General features: G+C 40.3%; 1 protein-coding gene across 1 annotated transcript; it reads left to right on the top strand.

The window, feature by feature from the left end:
- The first annotated feature begins 2,353 nt into the window (after positions 1-2,353).
- LOC131227346 (cysteine-rich receptor-like protein kinase 43) lies at positions 2,354-10,479 on the top strand. The gene is made up of 6 exons (XM_058223129.1): positions 2,354-2,557; positions 2,649-2,791; positions 3,099-3,309; positions 5,668-5,902; positions 8,869-9,019; positions 9,579-10,479. The coding sequence occupies exons 1-6, from the start codon at positions 2,494-2,496 to the stop codon at positions 10,005-10,007; spliced, it is 1,233 nt and encodes a 410-aa protein (XP_058079112.1). The 5' UTR covers positions 2,354-2,493; the 3' UTR covers positions 10,008-10,479.
- The last annotated feature ends 6,280 nt before the right edge of the window (positions 10,480-16,759 follow it).

Raw genomic sequence — 16,759 nt, 5'->3', positions numbered from 1 at the left:
CTTCGACAACCAAACAAAAAGGAATACATGTAATTTTGCGGGAATTGCATGGTATATGTGAGATTTATAGAGATATTCGAAGAGGATTTTGCGGTAATACAGCTTGCATCTTTCGAGCGATGCCACATTATTTACAAAGAAAGGGTGGCCGAGCGGAATGTGGTCGAGTCAATAAGAAAGCTTGGAGTAGTTATCGAGACAAGTGGCAAGTTAAGAAGGAAAGTCTTCGGAAGGTCAGTAATGCTGAAACGGTTATGGTAACCGTCAGAATATGGAAAACATATAGATGGCCACACACACTGGACTTAATTCGAGTAGCAAGTAAGTTCGTTGTTCAGAAAGGTGCTATACAATTATTCTTCGTAGTTGACTATAAGAATTTTCTTTTTATTTTATTTATATTAAAAATATCATTTCGTACTAAAGGCAAAAGCGTAATCCATTTTTAGAGGACAAACTTTACACTATGATAATCGCATGATAATCTTAAACAACGCTTAGCAAGTGGCTGGATTGGTGATTGATATTATTCACTCTCAGTCTTATATGATTGACTCTACCTATCTTGGCCATTAGAGTCCTACTTGTTTGGTTTGTTTGGTTTGAATTGAGCAGCACAAGCAATTCTTTCACGTTAGTTTTTATTTGTTGAACGTGGTCTGTTGAGCTAACCATCCTTTTGGGGCCCTGAGGAATGGCTAAGAGAATCCCGCCTCAGCAATCATGAGATATGGCCTACCCACGTGGTGGTCCACCACAACAACAGACCTGATGATCGAAGTTATCTTCCACGCGTACCGAAAAAGTCAACTATATTAAGTCGTCTACAGTGACTCACGTGTCAGCAGTTTCCTCTTCCTTCTAGGCGAGACTAACGGATGATAAGCATGCACTTAAAATTAATCCAAAACTGTATACTTGACCTGCAAATGATTCAAATTTAACAGTCCAAATTATAATTTATAGTGTCATGAACGGTTGAAAATAAAAACTATTCAATGATCCTATTTGGGCCACTATGAATGATCCATGTATTTTATTCATGCCAGCCATCCATTTTGTCAAGTCATTTTGAGCATAAAATTCTTAGGCCTTCAAGTTTTGGATTAAGTTGATATTTGTGTTTTACTTTCATTTGAGTCTTTCTATCTCGACGAACATGTGGGATGATAAATACACATTTCAATGGGCTTTAGAAAGTATCAGAAGTGGCTGTTATTATTCCCTCTATTTTCTATCATGGTTGGAAATGTTTCAATTTCATAATCACGTCTTAAAAATGTGCCTGCAAGACATTCAATAACGCATGGATGAAACACATATATCAGGGTAGGCTTGATAGAGTCCGGTCTCCACGGCGGGGTGTTGGGTCAGCCAATCCACTTCCCGGCTTTCACAGAAGTTCCTGCTATGGGAACCTAGGCGGGGCTACCGTGTTGTTTGTGATAAATTCACTCCGTACATCTGTTTTATGAGCTCATTTTAAGATATTAGAATAAAAATGAACAGAAACCGGTAGGCTGCACTAAAAGAAAAGCTGGGTAGGAAAATTCTTACCGTGGAAACTTACGTAGGTCGAAAGTGATGTTTACATTACATCCATACCGTTCGTAATGTTACTTACCTGAACTGAAAAGACAAATATTAGCCTGATTCAAAACGTCCATGGCCTTACGAATATTTCAGCTGTGCACGTTCAATCCTAACTTTTTTAGCCCACATGAGTATCGGATTGGGTTCTTTTAAAATGAGTTCAACAAACGGATGGATAGACTGGATTTATTAGAAACACAACGTGGCACCACCTAGGTTACCAGGGAACTTCGGCCCGTAAATGATTCCCAAGTTCAACTGATTGAACCTAGTTTACTGTTCACCAAGAATGTAACTTTCATACCATCATGTTAGTGTGGCATCCAATACTTTCAATAGGTAGGTCATACCATGAAGATCATTTTCTTCAAAAAATAATCAGATCCACTAATACTGTGGGCCATAAAATAGAAAATAAATTCTAACCGTTGAAAAATAAAATAAAAAAATTATAATATATTCGCAGAGTAAATTCGATGATTTTTAACATAAGATAATGTGTACAAACCGTTGGACGGTTTGGATGTTGTAGGGACATGAAAGGTTGGGAGTTATAATTGGTTGGACGGATACTTATGGTTAAACCGGTTGGTCTTGTGACCTACTCTTTCCAACTGTCAGATATCTGAATCATTCACCGCCAATCCCTATCCGAGGTTTCTTTCCCCACTCGGATGTTTTTAAAAAAAAGAAATTAAGAAAAGAAAAGTAGAAACTAATAATAATTAAAAATAGATAAAAGAATACGCTCACCGCGTCGCTGTTCAACACGGAGACGGTCCACGCACATAATCGTACGACTGTCCGCACGCGTGGCTCGTGCAAGCGAGAGAACCATCATCACCTTCTCTTCAATTCATGGTATAGTCTCAGACACCCATACGATTTCTCTCTTTCCTGATGACGAAACCCAGAAAATTTCTGAATAGCCTCATGAAGCCATTCAAATTCCTCTCCGACAGAGGTAAAATCGAGAATGACGGAGAAAGCCCATCATCTCTTTCTGTCTGTTTTTATTTTTTATTTTTAAAATCTACTCACAAGGGTTGTATCAGACTCGCAGCAGAGAGAGGTGGATGTGAAGTCGATCGCTGCTCAGGAGCAGAAGCATTTCTCCTTCGAAACCCTCGTCTCCGCTACCCAAGATTTCCACCCAAAGAACAAGCTCGGCCAGGGCGGTTTCGGACCCGTCTTCAAGGTATTAATCCTTTCTTCTCTTCTTCTCTTTCCATAGATCCCAGCCATCCATCAGCTGGGCCCCACCGTTAACATGCCATGAACCTGGCATCAGGACTGATTTTTGTACCACGGCATGATGACGGTGTGCATCAGCTCGGATCTTGCACACGGTATGCGGAAATCGCCTTTGGATCCCGGAGTTTTGGGTATTAGAGTAGCACCAAAAGTAGAAAAGGGGTGCTTCTATTAAAAAAGTAGGGTGTAGATATCAATTTTTCTAGGGTTGTGAAAATGTTTTGTTTACATTTATTCATTTATTGAAAAAGGGGAAATTGGTGGACGGGACAGAGATTGCGGTGAAGAAGCTGTCGCATAGCTCGAACCAAGGGAAGAAAGAATTCACGAACGAGGCGAGGCTCCTCGCACGTATGCAGCACCGGAACGTGGTGAACCTGCTTGGATACTGCGCACATGGCGATGAGAAGCTTCTCGTCTACGAATATGTTGCTAACGAGAGCCTTGACAAGCTACTTTTCAGTAAGCAATTCTCTCCCACCATTTTTTTTTTTTTTTTTTGAAAATATAAAATAAATTGTGAATTTTTCTGGGAAGACGAGTGCCCGGGTTGCACACGTGTGGTACCTCTGGCAATTCATTAAGTCGGTGCATTGGTGGATTTGTGCAACGTGGCACACAGTACTTGATCTCGGCCTCTCATCAAGTATGCGGCCATGAGCACGATAAGAGATGGAAGAGCTGAATCGCACAGCACGCGATTAAAGTTTCACACGAGTGCAAGGTTAGGCCCAGCCATTCGGCGGTAGTGACTCGGAGCTTTTGCTGGCTCATATGCATATCAGAGACGATCACGAAGGTCCAGCTCTAGCTTGTTAAAAACTCGGTGATTTGGATCAGTCGAGTCGAAACTCACCTGAATAGGGGCTGAATCGGTCTGATTCGCTCGAGTTGGGTGGGATCGAACAGGATGAGGTTGCACTGAATCCGAGTTGCAGTCGCCAACACGAATGGGCTAGAGTGATGGGCCCCATTAGGGATGCATCATAACCAAGGTACACTCATCAGGTGATCTTGACCATTGCATTAGGACCACTGACAAGCCGATGGCCATAAAACGGATGCTTAGAATTACCCAATTTGGATAGCCTGGATTGGCCGCTGTGATTCCCATGGTGGGCGAGTTGCTAGATAAAGACAGAGTCGGGCTTAGTCGAGTTGATTTGTGGGTGGAGCCTTACCTAAACTTTTGTCAGACCATCATATCCATGGAAACGGATTGGCTACTCCCCCTGCCACCAGCCAATGGCTGGTAGTTGGTGCTCTGTGGGGCCCACCATGATATATGTGTTTCATCCATGCCGTCCATCTATTTTTCTACATAATTTTATGGTATGAGCCCAAAAATGAGGTATATCCCAATCTCAAGTGGACCACATTACAGGAAACAGTGTTGATTGAACGTTGACCATTAAAAACTTTTCAGGGGCCATAAAAGTTTTGGATCAAGCTGATCTTTGTTTTTTCCCTTCATCTGGGTCTGTATGACCTAATCAACAGATTGGATGTCAAATAAACAGTACAGTGGGCCTTAGGAGAATTTTAATGGTGGATATCCAATCACTATTGATTTCCTGTGGTGTGGTCCACCTGAGATTTATATCTCTCTCATTTTTGGGATCAAGCACTAAAATGATCTGTAAAAATGGATGAACAGAATGGATGAAACACATACATCATGGTGGGGCCCACAGAGCACCGACCACCAGCCACCGGGCCGGTGTCATGGGGAGTAGCCAAACCGTTTCCCCTATATACGAGGTTTGTGTTTATCACGGGGATGGAAAATGGTCTATCGCCTGAAAATAGGTAGGATCTTTATATACTGGTGGTTTCCAAGGCACCAGCTGATTCACTCACCTACCTTCACACCTGTAACTTGTCATGATGAATGGATGCCTTCCTGCAAAAGTCCATTTGAAAATGCCGTATGCTTGCACGTGGAGCGTTGACAGGATTCGGGGCCACTCATCGAGCTGTTCTCATTGTGAATGTGCTTCGTCCTGAAGATCAATGGGAATGCACGCAAGAAAAAGAGATGGTAGAAAAGGACACGGACTATTCAAATTCAATGTACATCTGTGCTCCACCAGATGAGCAAACTTGCATTGGTTATGGGTTGGGTTGGCAATCGCTCTGACTTGCGCTGGGCCTAACAAAAGTTTTAATAGGCTAGGCGTGATAGTCGAGATCCCTATTGAGTATGACCAATGGACGGCCGAGATCCTAAGTTATGTGTACCGTCGTGACATGATGGGAGGTCATGTGCAGATGGACGATTGCAACTAGAGCTGGTCGGTATAAAAAAGTTTCAGTAGAGAAATCAGGTTAAGTGGAGCTGAATGGATGGACCAGATCATAATACGGCCATGTTGGTCCCGTCATGAATGGATCGACATCAAGCGTTTGACAAAGGCAAACCTTCTCTTACGCTTACACAATGGGTCATTCCTACTCTGCGGTGGACCCCATCAAGGAGGGTGAGCCCCCATGTAGAATGAGGTTATTGTGGTAATTCGGGTGTGGTAAGATGGCTGAAAATGGTCGCGCTTCCGTCATTAGGTGGGACATCTGATGTCTTGACCTTGACTACATACACTTCTTAAAGATTAGGTGGTCTGACCCTTCCCAATAATCCTAGGCATTTTTTATGAGAAATGTTACATCGATGAAGAAAAGTCTACCGCCACGAAACTTCTTGGTTTCTTCTTTTTGCCTTTTTCATTTTGACAAGCATGCTAAATGTGGTTTATGTTCAGTGCATTCCATAACAATTTGGCTTAAGTGGGCCCTTTGATAAAATGCCTTGATGGCACGCAGATGCTGCAAGGCGTGGGGAATTGGATTGGAAGAGGCGTTATGATGTGATAGTCGGTGTGGCACGTGGGCTCTTATACTTGCATGAGGATTCTCATAGCTGCATCATCCACCGGGACATCAAGGCCAGCAACATCCTCCTCGATGACAAGTGGACCCCCAAGATTGCTGACTTTGGTATGGCCCGGCTATTTTCCGAAGAGGAGACGCACGTCCACACACGAGTGGCTGGGACCAAGTAAGATCTTAGTAATTTATATTGATTGATTATCTGTCTTTGTCGATCTGTATGCGGAAGTAGATATCAATGGTTCAAAGCTCAGATGGGTCTGGTCCAGACCTGTTTGATAGCATCATCATGATTCAAAATTAGTTAAAGATTGAGAAAATAAAAGTATGATGGTTTCATTCTCGACTGTCCAGGTCAAACGGTTCAACAGATGGGCTAAGAAAAACATATCTTAAAGTAATATGGTGTTATAACGCCACTAATTCCAATCCAAACCAATTGGGCTGGCCAGTCGGGTCCAGGTTTTAAAACATTGGTAGATATGGTCAAGGCAGGTTCCACCCACCATGTTGGGTCCCTTGCCTTGTGTCCCACTTAAAATGGGTGTTGGTTCATTTTAGAGGGAACATGGTTTAATTCCCATGTCTGATCTTGCTAAAGGGGAAAACCATCCATGTACCTTAGGATTTTGACAGAAATACTGTGAGAGAAATACTGACACAGTGAAGGACGTGATGAGGTTGATCACCGTCTTCCTTAAGGGGATAACTACTCTGAATCCACGAAGCTCTTTTGAACTCCTCATAGATACCTCGAATCCACAAACGAAAATAAGAAAATAGAAATAAATTTTAGAAATTTGAAATTTGATTGATAGATAATTGTCTCTTTTATATGTGTCCTCATTGCACTATTAATAAAGAAAAAAAAAAAAACTAAATCAAAATTCGTAATTATCAAAAATAGCAAAATTCGAATTCTAATAAAAATCCTAATTCTAGGAAAACTCTTCTAAAGCCTAATTTTTTAAAAATAAAAAATTCAAATAAACTTTTGCTAGAAGAGTCCTAGCACGTTTAAAAGTTATTTCTAAAAAAGAAAAAGAAAATTTAAAACTTTAAAAATAAGAAAATATTAAAAAAATCGGAATGACTAAAAATAGTAATTTTCCCTTAAAATTTCTTTTTTGAGCTAAAAGCACACGTTTTCTGGAAAAACATACAGATGCGACCCACTTTGTGGGTTGGTTCACCTCGGATGGCCCGTTTCAATAAAGATTGATAGGTTGTGCACCTCGTAACGATACCCGGATCAAAAGTTATGGCCAATTTACGGTTCACCTTCTTTTGGTCCAACCATGCTAGGAATGTCTTTATGCCACGTCCTACATCAAATACTCATCCTTGGATAAGCTAGATAACCTTGTTGGTCACTTAGTCTATTTTCTATTGTGTCGACGTGCCATAATTGATACAACAGCTAGATCCAAACTGATCAACTTTGACCCTAAGCTAATCAACTTTGACCCCAAGCACCAAAATAAGCAGATACATCCAATATGAACGTATATGACCAAATTATGAGAAGATCGGTTGCTTACTCAGCCACTTACAGAAGTTTATAATGATCGGGCGATAATTGGAGGGTAGAGTTCTTCCTCCGAAGATGGTTACTTTGTGCCTTCAACAAGAAATGACTTTCAAAATATCAGTGCAAATGAAACAAAAGAAAAAAACTCTCAATCAATCGTTAGGAGCAACTGCAAGAATGTGTCTCTTGAAAGAACTGTTTGATATTGGATTAAGAACGAATCCAGTATATGAGCATAGACTTGGATTAGAATTAAAGATTATAGCTAAGAATTACCGATACTCCTAAGAAAAACTAAGATAAAAGATAAATTGATAGATTTAATTGATTGTTGTTGATTAATTGTTTTTCAAGATGTATTGGTTGGGGTTTTCTCTGTTGGATTCCTCTACTATTTGTAGAGTTATGTTGAAGCTTGTTCTTCCAAATCCTTCCTCCATTATTACAGCAATTACAATAGTCCAAAAGCCTTTCTAGAATCTTCTCTTCTCTAGATTATTCTTTTAGTACATTTCTCTTTATGATGATTCCTCTTCCTCTCGGCCAAGTTCCATTTCTCTCGATCATTACTCACCATTTGACCACACATCGGCCACATCTCTTTTGTTAGTCGCTTGCTCGCGCTCCACTCGATCGCTTTCTGCATCTTTCCGTTTCAACCGCTCAACCGAGCTTGTTGATCGCAATATGTTTCCTAGCTTCTCTTGGCCGCTCGATCTGCTCATGAACACCTCTTGGCCACTTAGGCTGCTTTTGGACACCTTTTACCCATACCTCTTGGATGGCTCTCAGCCACTTGGTTTAGTTTTGAATACCTTTCAACTGCTTCATATCTTATCATTCTATCAACTGCGATTTCGTAAAAAACACTTCAAGTATCCTTGAATATCTTTAGCATGCTATATCATTCCCTTTTTATAACACGTGTTTATTCCAATTGAATTTTCGAATTATGATAAAAAAAAAAAAAGGATACAACAAACCCATTTAAATCCATATTTGACTATGTAACCCTATTGTGAGGAACTTCTGTCAGACTTTGATCACTGGGTCGACCCAATTGAGGTCAACATGATCCTGACCAATCATGCTGTGGGCCCATCCTGGAAGGTCTGTAGCCTGAAAACATTTCATCAGATGATCCCGACCATAAAATCTAGCTAGTTGCTTTTTTCCTGTTGATGATGGTCTGTCTCTCTTTTTATTTTGAGTCCCAAATTGCGGGGCCACAATTCTATAGTCAGGATTATCAAATTGGTGATGATTGTTGGGCGTTGATCTGGCCTGCTGTGTCCTGTGGGTGGGCCCAACTGCGACGTTTCTTTGACCGAATTTCTAACAGAGGTTTGTAATAATCATTCCCCTTTGATCATTTACCTGGTTGTTTGAATTTCGCCGTCTACCAGAAAAATAAGGCTGGTGTTTTTCTTCTAGGGGCGGTGTCTGAAAATGTCATCTCTTTGTATTATATGTCAAGGCTACGTGGTCTTTGAAACTTTGTTCAAAATGCATGGGATATGAACTCATTTTCAAATTTTCTGCTAGATGATTGTTTCCTGTTTTTTATTTTTTAAATTATTATTATTATTTTTTTTTTCATGCAGTGGATACATGGCCCCTGAGTATGTCATGCATGGTTCACTGTCAGTGAAAGCTGATGTCTTTAGCTATGGGGTTTTGGTTCTGGAGATAATCTGTGGCAAGAAGAACTCGACCTTCTGCAGTGAGCCTGATGGGCAGTGCCTGCTCAAATGGGTGAGACCCCAAACCAAATATTTACAAAGTAGAGGCTAGTTGGGCCCACATGTACCACATGAGCACAGCGACATTTGACAGCCTCACTCACGCCCAACATGTAGGCCATTTGGACTCATACCCATTCAATGGGTCTGAACTTTCGACCCAGTTCCACTTATTGTTGGGTAGGTTCTGGGTCGGGTCCAATGACCCATTGAGTTGACCTGACTCATTTTGCACCCCTGTAATTGAGCCACCTTCACTTTGAAAAATGCACCGGTCAAACTATCAAAGTCCTAACTGCTCGTTGGCTGGCTGCGAATGAACAGGTAGGAAAAGAAAAAGAGAGCCATTGTACGTAATGAGCAAATGGCTATTGGTCAAATGATGCAAATGGCTCTTGGTCAAATGATTGGGACCGCTCGCGGCCTATACTGGGAGTGGTTATGGGTAAATGATCTGGATTTATCTTCAGAAAGGCTAACTTGTGTGCCTGAATTCATGTCTAAATGCTCAGCTGGGTAATGGTGCAATCCTTTCTGTTGGCTGACCGAACTCTACATTGGTGTTGTTGTAGGTATGGAATCTCTACAAGAAAGGCCGGAGTTTAGAGATCATGGACCCAGCTTTAGCCTCCACGGCAGCAACTGAACAAGTTGCATCATGCATACAAATTGGGCTTCTCTGCACTCAGGTCGATCCAAACCAACGGCCCACCATGCAACGGGTGGTGGTGATGTTGTCGAAGAAGCCTGGCACCCTCGATGAGCCGTCCAGGCCTGGCTACACCGGAACGAGATATAGGCAGCCTAACAGGCCCCATGGCCGCTCCTCTGGCGAGTCATCATCCCCAGCTGTATCATCATCCCATCCTGCTTCCACTTCCGCCTCAGCATCTACCTCGAATACAAACACTGCCGCCTCGAAAACAAACACCGCCACCACGTCTACACTCACAAGAAGCCCGAGACACCGTTCCCACGAGAAGCGACCCATGCATGGCTAGGTTGGGTTTGACTAGGCTGGGGATAAGCCTCGTTGAAATTTTGTTCATTCTTTTGTATGTGTCATATAACATTGATTGTATTTGTTTGGTAGAGCTTTACTAAACCCACAGGCAACTGCTACACGTGCAACCACCTGTCTGGCGTGTGAGGACATGGGACCCATGCATTCGTTTGGCCTGGTGCAGAAGTCAGGCTACAGAACTCATTGACAAACAACCGGTTTTGGAAGATGGCTAGAAGTCCAATGAGTAGACTGAAATGTCCCAGGTTGTCTACGAGGTGGGGTCCACATGACATACGGCTGTGACTTGCACCGCACAGCTGGACGGATGCAGAGGTGGCGAGCAACATTTAGGAATAACTTTTAGAGTGGGGAACTGAATGAGAGAAAGTCAAGATGTGTGATGGGAGTGGGATTCTTTAATATTATGTACAGATTAGGTCCCCTTAATAAAATACTAGAAAAAGCAATTGATTTGATTTTTCCGCATGTTTGGTCAGTTTGAAACCGTTCTAATCCACAGGTTTGGTCAGGTACATAGCTTTCTAATTATAATTTTATATTGTTGGAACTCATCTGACCTAAATGTCGGTACATGGATTGGTGATCCGAACCATTCATCTGATGGGCCTCATTTAGCCACCATAAGACGTGTGACCATCAAATCTAGAATTGACATCATTCAATCGGGTTGATTGGGCTCTGGTAGATCCACGGTTTGGACCACCCGACTTTTGGCCCAGCTACATTTGATGTCGAGCAGGACTTATAATTCAAAGCTGCCCAGACTACCAAAATTGAATGAGGCAGAAGCTTCAGATGTAACATTGTACGAGGTGCGCCTCTGTCGTTTTCACTTATATATATATATATATATATATATATATATATATATATATATATATATATATATATTGCCCACTCCTTATATGTGTATGCAGAATCCACTCCGACCAATAGCTGATTTATCTGCTGTTAGGCTTAAGGCAAAAGAATCAGTCTGTCTGGTGATTCAGGTGGGCCACACAAAGAAAACAGTTGCTTATTTTGTATGGGTGCCACCGTGATGTGTACGCAGAATCCACTCCGACCAATAGCTGATTCATCTACTGTTAGGCTTAAGGTAAAAGGATCAGTCTGTCTGGTGATTCAGGTGGGCCACACAAAGAAAACAGTTGGAAGAGAAACGTGCACCTTTGATCTTTTACAGGATCCACTGTGATGATTACGTGAAATCTCAACGGACTATTAATGCCACACAATAATTTAGGCCTGAGGCCCGAAATTCAGGCTCATCCGTAATTCAGGTGGGCTATATTAAGGAAAACAGATTGGAGGGTTGAAGTGATACATTGTTTTCAATCGTATGATACACCTGAATATTAGATTGAGCTGATTTTTGAATCGTGCGTATAATATTAGAACGCGTTTTGAACTGCGCAGTGTCGTAGCTAACACGTTAGGTCATGATATGAATTTAGTAAAAACGCGATGGTCCGCCGACCTATGCAGACAACCTTTACATGACCTTTTAAAGTTACGTAAGCTGTGAGGTAAGCCATTAAGTAAGCTTTATGTAACATAGGGACAGACGCAGGCTGCATATAACACTTCCAATAGTGCCATGGTTCCCCATGATGCATGTGTTTTATCCATTATATCCACCTATTTTGCCGACTTATTTTTTGGCATAATCTCAAACATGAGGCAATTCCAAATCTCAAGTGAACCACATCATAGGAAACATAGGTGATTTAACGCTAACCATTAAAATTTTCTTAGGCTGTTTGATTTTTAATTTCCCTGGTAAACACAGGTAAATATGTACTTATGACTTATTCCACCTGTTTAAAATATAGGCAGTAATTACGTTTTGAAATTCAGTCCACGAGAACCACGTCATTACCTATTAACATATGTGGGCTCCATCATGATATATATATGACTTATCCACACCATCCATCCTTTTTAACAACACATTTTAAGGCATGAGCCCAAAAATGAGGCAAATCCAAATCTCAAGTGGACCACACCTTAGGGAACAATGATCTTAAAGATGTCAACGGTTGAAAGTTGTTTTCTCTCTAGGGCCCACATTGATGTTTATTTGTCATCCAACCTGTTCATAAGGTCACACAGTCATGAATAAAGGGGAAACAAAAATATCAGCTTGATCCAAAACTCATAGGGTCTTCAAGAAGCTTTCAATGATAGGAGTTTAATTCCCATTGTTTCGTGTCGTTCACTTGAGCTTTGGATCTGCCTCATTTTTCGACTCATGCCCTAAAATGAGATGTCTAAAGGGATGGACGGTGTGGATAGGACTTCGTAGATCATTGAATGCCCCACGATTTAACACTTTTTTTCCCCACTTGTGACGTAAGGAGGGTCAAAAATGAAGGTGGCTGTCAACATCACGTTGGGACTTCAACCGAAAATACAAGGGTAAATAATTATTGCCCATTTACCTAGAATTACCGGTGTAATTAGAAAACCAAACAGCCCCTTAAAGTAAGCCTTGCGTAAGCCATTAGGTAGTTCATGAGGGAGCCGGATTGCATATGACACTGTCAGTAGTACCATGGGTCCACCATAATGCATGTGTTTTAATCTACCAGCTCAATTTTGAGGATGTGTTTAAACATTCGGCAGACATTCAAATCTGACAAGTGAACCACACCATAAGAAATAGTAGTGATTAAATACTAATGTTCACAACCTCAAGTGTAGGGTCGCGATATAATAATAATTACGGTAAGACTGAGGTCGAATTTATAGGGACTGAACTTGTGTGTCTTCTGAGAGTAACTAGAACTAGAACTAGAAGAAGGTAAAAAACTTAAATCTGGAATATGTGAGAGAATAATTGTGAAAATCTTAATGAAAAACTTGTGAAATTCAAAAGTGGAAAACTAGGGTTTCCAAGGATCTACTTGTAGAGATCAAGGTGATTTATGCTTGATTCACGAACACAACTGGAATCAGAATCCTATCTTCATCAAATTAGAAGATATCTCATTAAAAATAAAATCTAAACTTCCTTTGATGTAATTCTCAATGGATGAGAGGTATAAGAACTAGAGTTGATTCCATCACAAAACCATGCCTATGAGACAGAGTAAACAACAGAATTTACCAATTCACAACTAATCTGGGAGAATTGTGGAATTTAGGGAGGATTTCATCATCCAACCATGCCCAGGAGATGATGGTGAACAACAGGATTTTCTAAATTCATAATCTTAATAAAAAGAATATACTCAAAGCTATCGCAAATTTATTGTAATTTAAGTCATAACAAATCATAAAATAAACTGAAATTATTTCTTATAATCAAACTAGGATCAAAGAGAGTTCAACCAACATGAATCAAAGCAATCGAAAACAACTCATCACTCTACAAGCTTCACCTCTTAGCCCTATCTAAGAGGTTTAGCCAATCATAGATATGTTTAACCTATAATCTCTTAGGAAAAAAAAAACATAATAAAAGAATTAAGAAAAATAGTGGAATGCTCACTCCTTATATGTGTATGCAGAATCCACTCCGACCAATAGCTGATTTATCTGCTGTTAGGCTTAAGGCAAAAGAATCAGTCTGTCTGGTGATTCAGGTGGGCCACACAAAGAAAACAGTTGCTTATTTTGTATGGGTGCCACCGTGATGTATACGCAGAATCCACTCCGACCAATAGCTGATTCATCTACTGCTAGGCTTAAGGCAAAAGGATCAGTCTGTCTGGTGATTCAGGTGGGCCACACAAAGAAAACAGTTGGAAGAGAAACGTGCACCTTTGATCTTTTACAGGATCCACTGTGATGATTACGTGAAATCTCAACGTATTTTTGGATGAGACTAGCTCCAAAATAAGGTGAGGCCTGCGCAAATTCTAGGTAGCAGATGGCCCTATTTCTGGCATACTCTGTCCATTGAATTATTCTCGAAAAATCGGTCTGAGATGGATGGTTTTGGATTGGATTCGATGTGGCCCATAATTTCTATTCGTTTTCAATCGTTTGATACAACTTGAAACCGATCTAGATTGCCTCTTCGATTCCCTTCTGAATCGTGCGGATCAGTCGACCATATTGAGAATCTTGGCGATCCAGTTAGTTATCTGCGCCAAGATGTCGTGGCTGAAGAGATCGTTAGGCTCATGATATGAACTTTCGCAGCGGAAGTTGATCAATCCGGGATGGGATTGTGCGGCGCGACCTATGCAGACAACCTGATTACGATGCACCTTTTAAAGTTACGTGAGCTGTGAGGTACACGCCATTAAGTGGGGTCCTGTGATGTTTTCATAGGGAATCCAGACCGTCCATTCGGTTTCCCATATAATTTAAGTGAGTCCAAAATTGAGACCTATCCAAAGATCGGTGATTGGTTGCTTTGTCACGCTTTGGTGAATGCTTGTGTTTTAAATCCATGCCTTTATCCATCCTTTTTAATGCCGAGCTTTTGAATTCACCTTGTGGCATAAACATGATTCAACTTTGCACATTCCAACATTATCAATCTAGTTGGAATCACCATATGTTCATAGATGATGAATTCAATTTATTCAATTATTAACACAATTTTCTTAGGCTGTTTGATTTTTAATGTCCCAAGTAAAATATACGAAAAATAAGTTTAATGCACAATGTTCAACCTTTTAGAAAACAATCTTAAGTATGCATGAGTAGATTCAAGATGAGAAAGTCAGTCCACGAGAACCACGTCATTACCTATTTACATAATGTGGGCTCCGATTATGATATATATATCACTTAATCCACTAGTCGAGCATCCATTCGCTTTTTAACAACATATTTTCAAGGCATGTTCGGCCCAAAATAGAGGCTAATCTTTTCATAATCTCAACCATGGACTCATCACTATTAAGATCGTGAAACCCCATGATCTTAAAGATGTCGAACGTTGAAAGTCCCCTGTTTTCTCTCTAGGACTCCACATTGATGTTTAATTTTATATCAACGGTCATTTGTATTCATTTATTCTTTTCATCCTTTTTTTAAAAGGCATTACATTTTTTTCAAAGACATTTTTCATTCTCTTCAAAAATATTGTCATTCTTCATTCTTTATGACCATTTTGTCGACCAGTTGTTTTTTTAACTAGTTCTTTTCTTCGTTTGATGTGGATCCAATTCTTCAAACTCGGTTCTCAATATCTTTCAATGATCACTATACTAACAATTAGAAAATCTAATACTAATCACAGAGAACAAGTTGAATAACATAATATTCGAACATCCTCTTAACCAAGTGAATGTAAGAACTATAAGTGAGAAATTACTCAGTTGCTCCAACTTCAACAATTCAAAACTCAATTTCTACCTTTTTGTCATACTCAAAACAATCTTAAATACAGAAAAACGTTGAAAATTTTTCAAAATTTTTGCAAATTTTGCTCGAAACAGAGAAAACACTAATTAGGTAACCTAATTTTCCATCGCCAACCTAAAATCTACGTTGTCCTTAATGTAAAAGAAATACACAAGATTTGCAAAAGAGACAACATAATTGAAAGAAAAGTGAGGGAGAGATAGTACCTGATGAAGGGATTTTGCGGCTTTTTTTTTTTTTTCAATGGATCTCAGCGTAAAGGTGGTTAACTCAAGAGTTTAACAACTAAAAGAAAACAAACTATCCTAAAACAAACAGAAAGCAACTATCCCTAACAGCATAAAGTCGACTATCCTAGAATGAAAAACAGAGAACCTAACTATACCTCCGTCAGACTAGGAGATCAATCTTGATAAACAAGATCATTCAGAGTTATGGACATGTCCTCTGAATCAAATTGCTCAACAAATGGCTTTAATCGATGTCCATTCACTTTGAATTCATTGCCATTAGTTGGATTCCGAATCTCGATAGCCCCATGAGGGTAAACATTGGTAACAGTGAAGGGGCCGGTCCAGCAAAATAGGAACTTACCTAGAAAAAGATGTAACCGAGAATTATACAAGAGGACCTTCTGACCTGATGTGAATGATTTTTGAAGAATGTATTGGTCATGAAATGCCTTCATCCTGCCTTATAAATTCTCAAGTTCTCATACGCATCGTTCCTGATTTCTTCAAGTTCATTCAACTGAAGTTTGTGTAGCGAGCTAGCGTTGTCCAAATTGAAATTTAGATTTTTAATCGCCCAATAGGCTTTATGCTTCAACTCCACAGGCAAGTGACAAGCTTTTCCATAGACAAGTCTAAAGGGAGACATTCCAATAAAGGTTTTAAATGCGGTACGATAAGCCCATGAGGCATCGGCCAATCGGAATGAACAATCCCTATGGTTAGGGTTAATTGTCTTTTCCAAGAGGTGTTTAATTTTCCTATTGAAAATTTCAGCTTGCCCACTTGTTTGTGGGTGGTATGGAGTACTCACTTTATGGGAGATGCCATATTTCTTCATTAGATTCACAAATGGCCTATTACAAAAATGTGAGCCTCTATTACCAATGATGGTTCGAGGCGTTCTGAATTAGGAAATGATGTTTTCTTTTAAGAATTTAATGACCGTTTGACGGTCATTATTCCGGCATGGAATCGCTTTGACCCATTTAGTGACATAGTCTAGGCGAGTAAAATGTATAGATTTCCAAAGGATTGTGGGAATGGTCCCATGAAATCGATGCCCCAGCAATCAAATGCTTCTATGATAAGAATGGGGTTCAAGGGCATCATATTTCGATGGGACAATGCTCCCAATTTCTGATAATGCTCATAAGCTTTGCAAAAC

This window comes from Magnolia sinica, chromosome 15 (assembly GCF_029962835.1).
Source record: "Magnolia sinica isolate HGM2019 chromosome 15, MsV1, whole genome shotgun sequence".
NCBI classification, from domain to species: Eukaryota; Viridiplantae; Streptophyta; class Magnoliopsida; order Magnoliales; family Magnoliaceae; genus Magnolia; species Magnolia sinica.
This window is presented reverse-complemented; position numbering and strand designations above follow the sequence as displayed.

Excerpts from the sequence above, each read along its gene's own strand:
- LOC131227346 (XM_058223129.1), top strand. The coding sequence starts at position 2,494 with ATGACGAAACCCAGAAAATTTCTGAATAGCCTCATGAAGCCATTCAAA. Across the intron at positions 3,310-5,667 it reads CCTTGACAAGCTACTTTTCA|ATGCTGCAAGGCGTGGGGAA; the intron begins GTAAGCAATTCT and ends GATGGCACGCAG. Across the intron at positions 9,020-9,578 it reads GGCAGTGCCTGCTCAAATGG|GTATGGAATCTCTACAAGAA; the intron begins GTGAGACCCCAA and ends GTGTTGTTGTAG.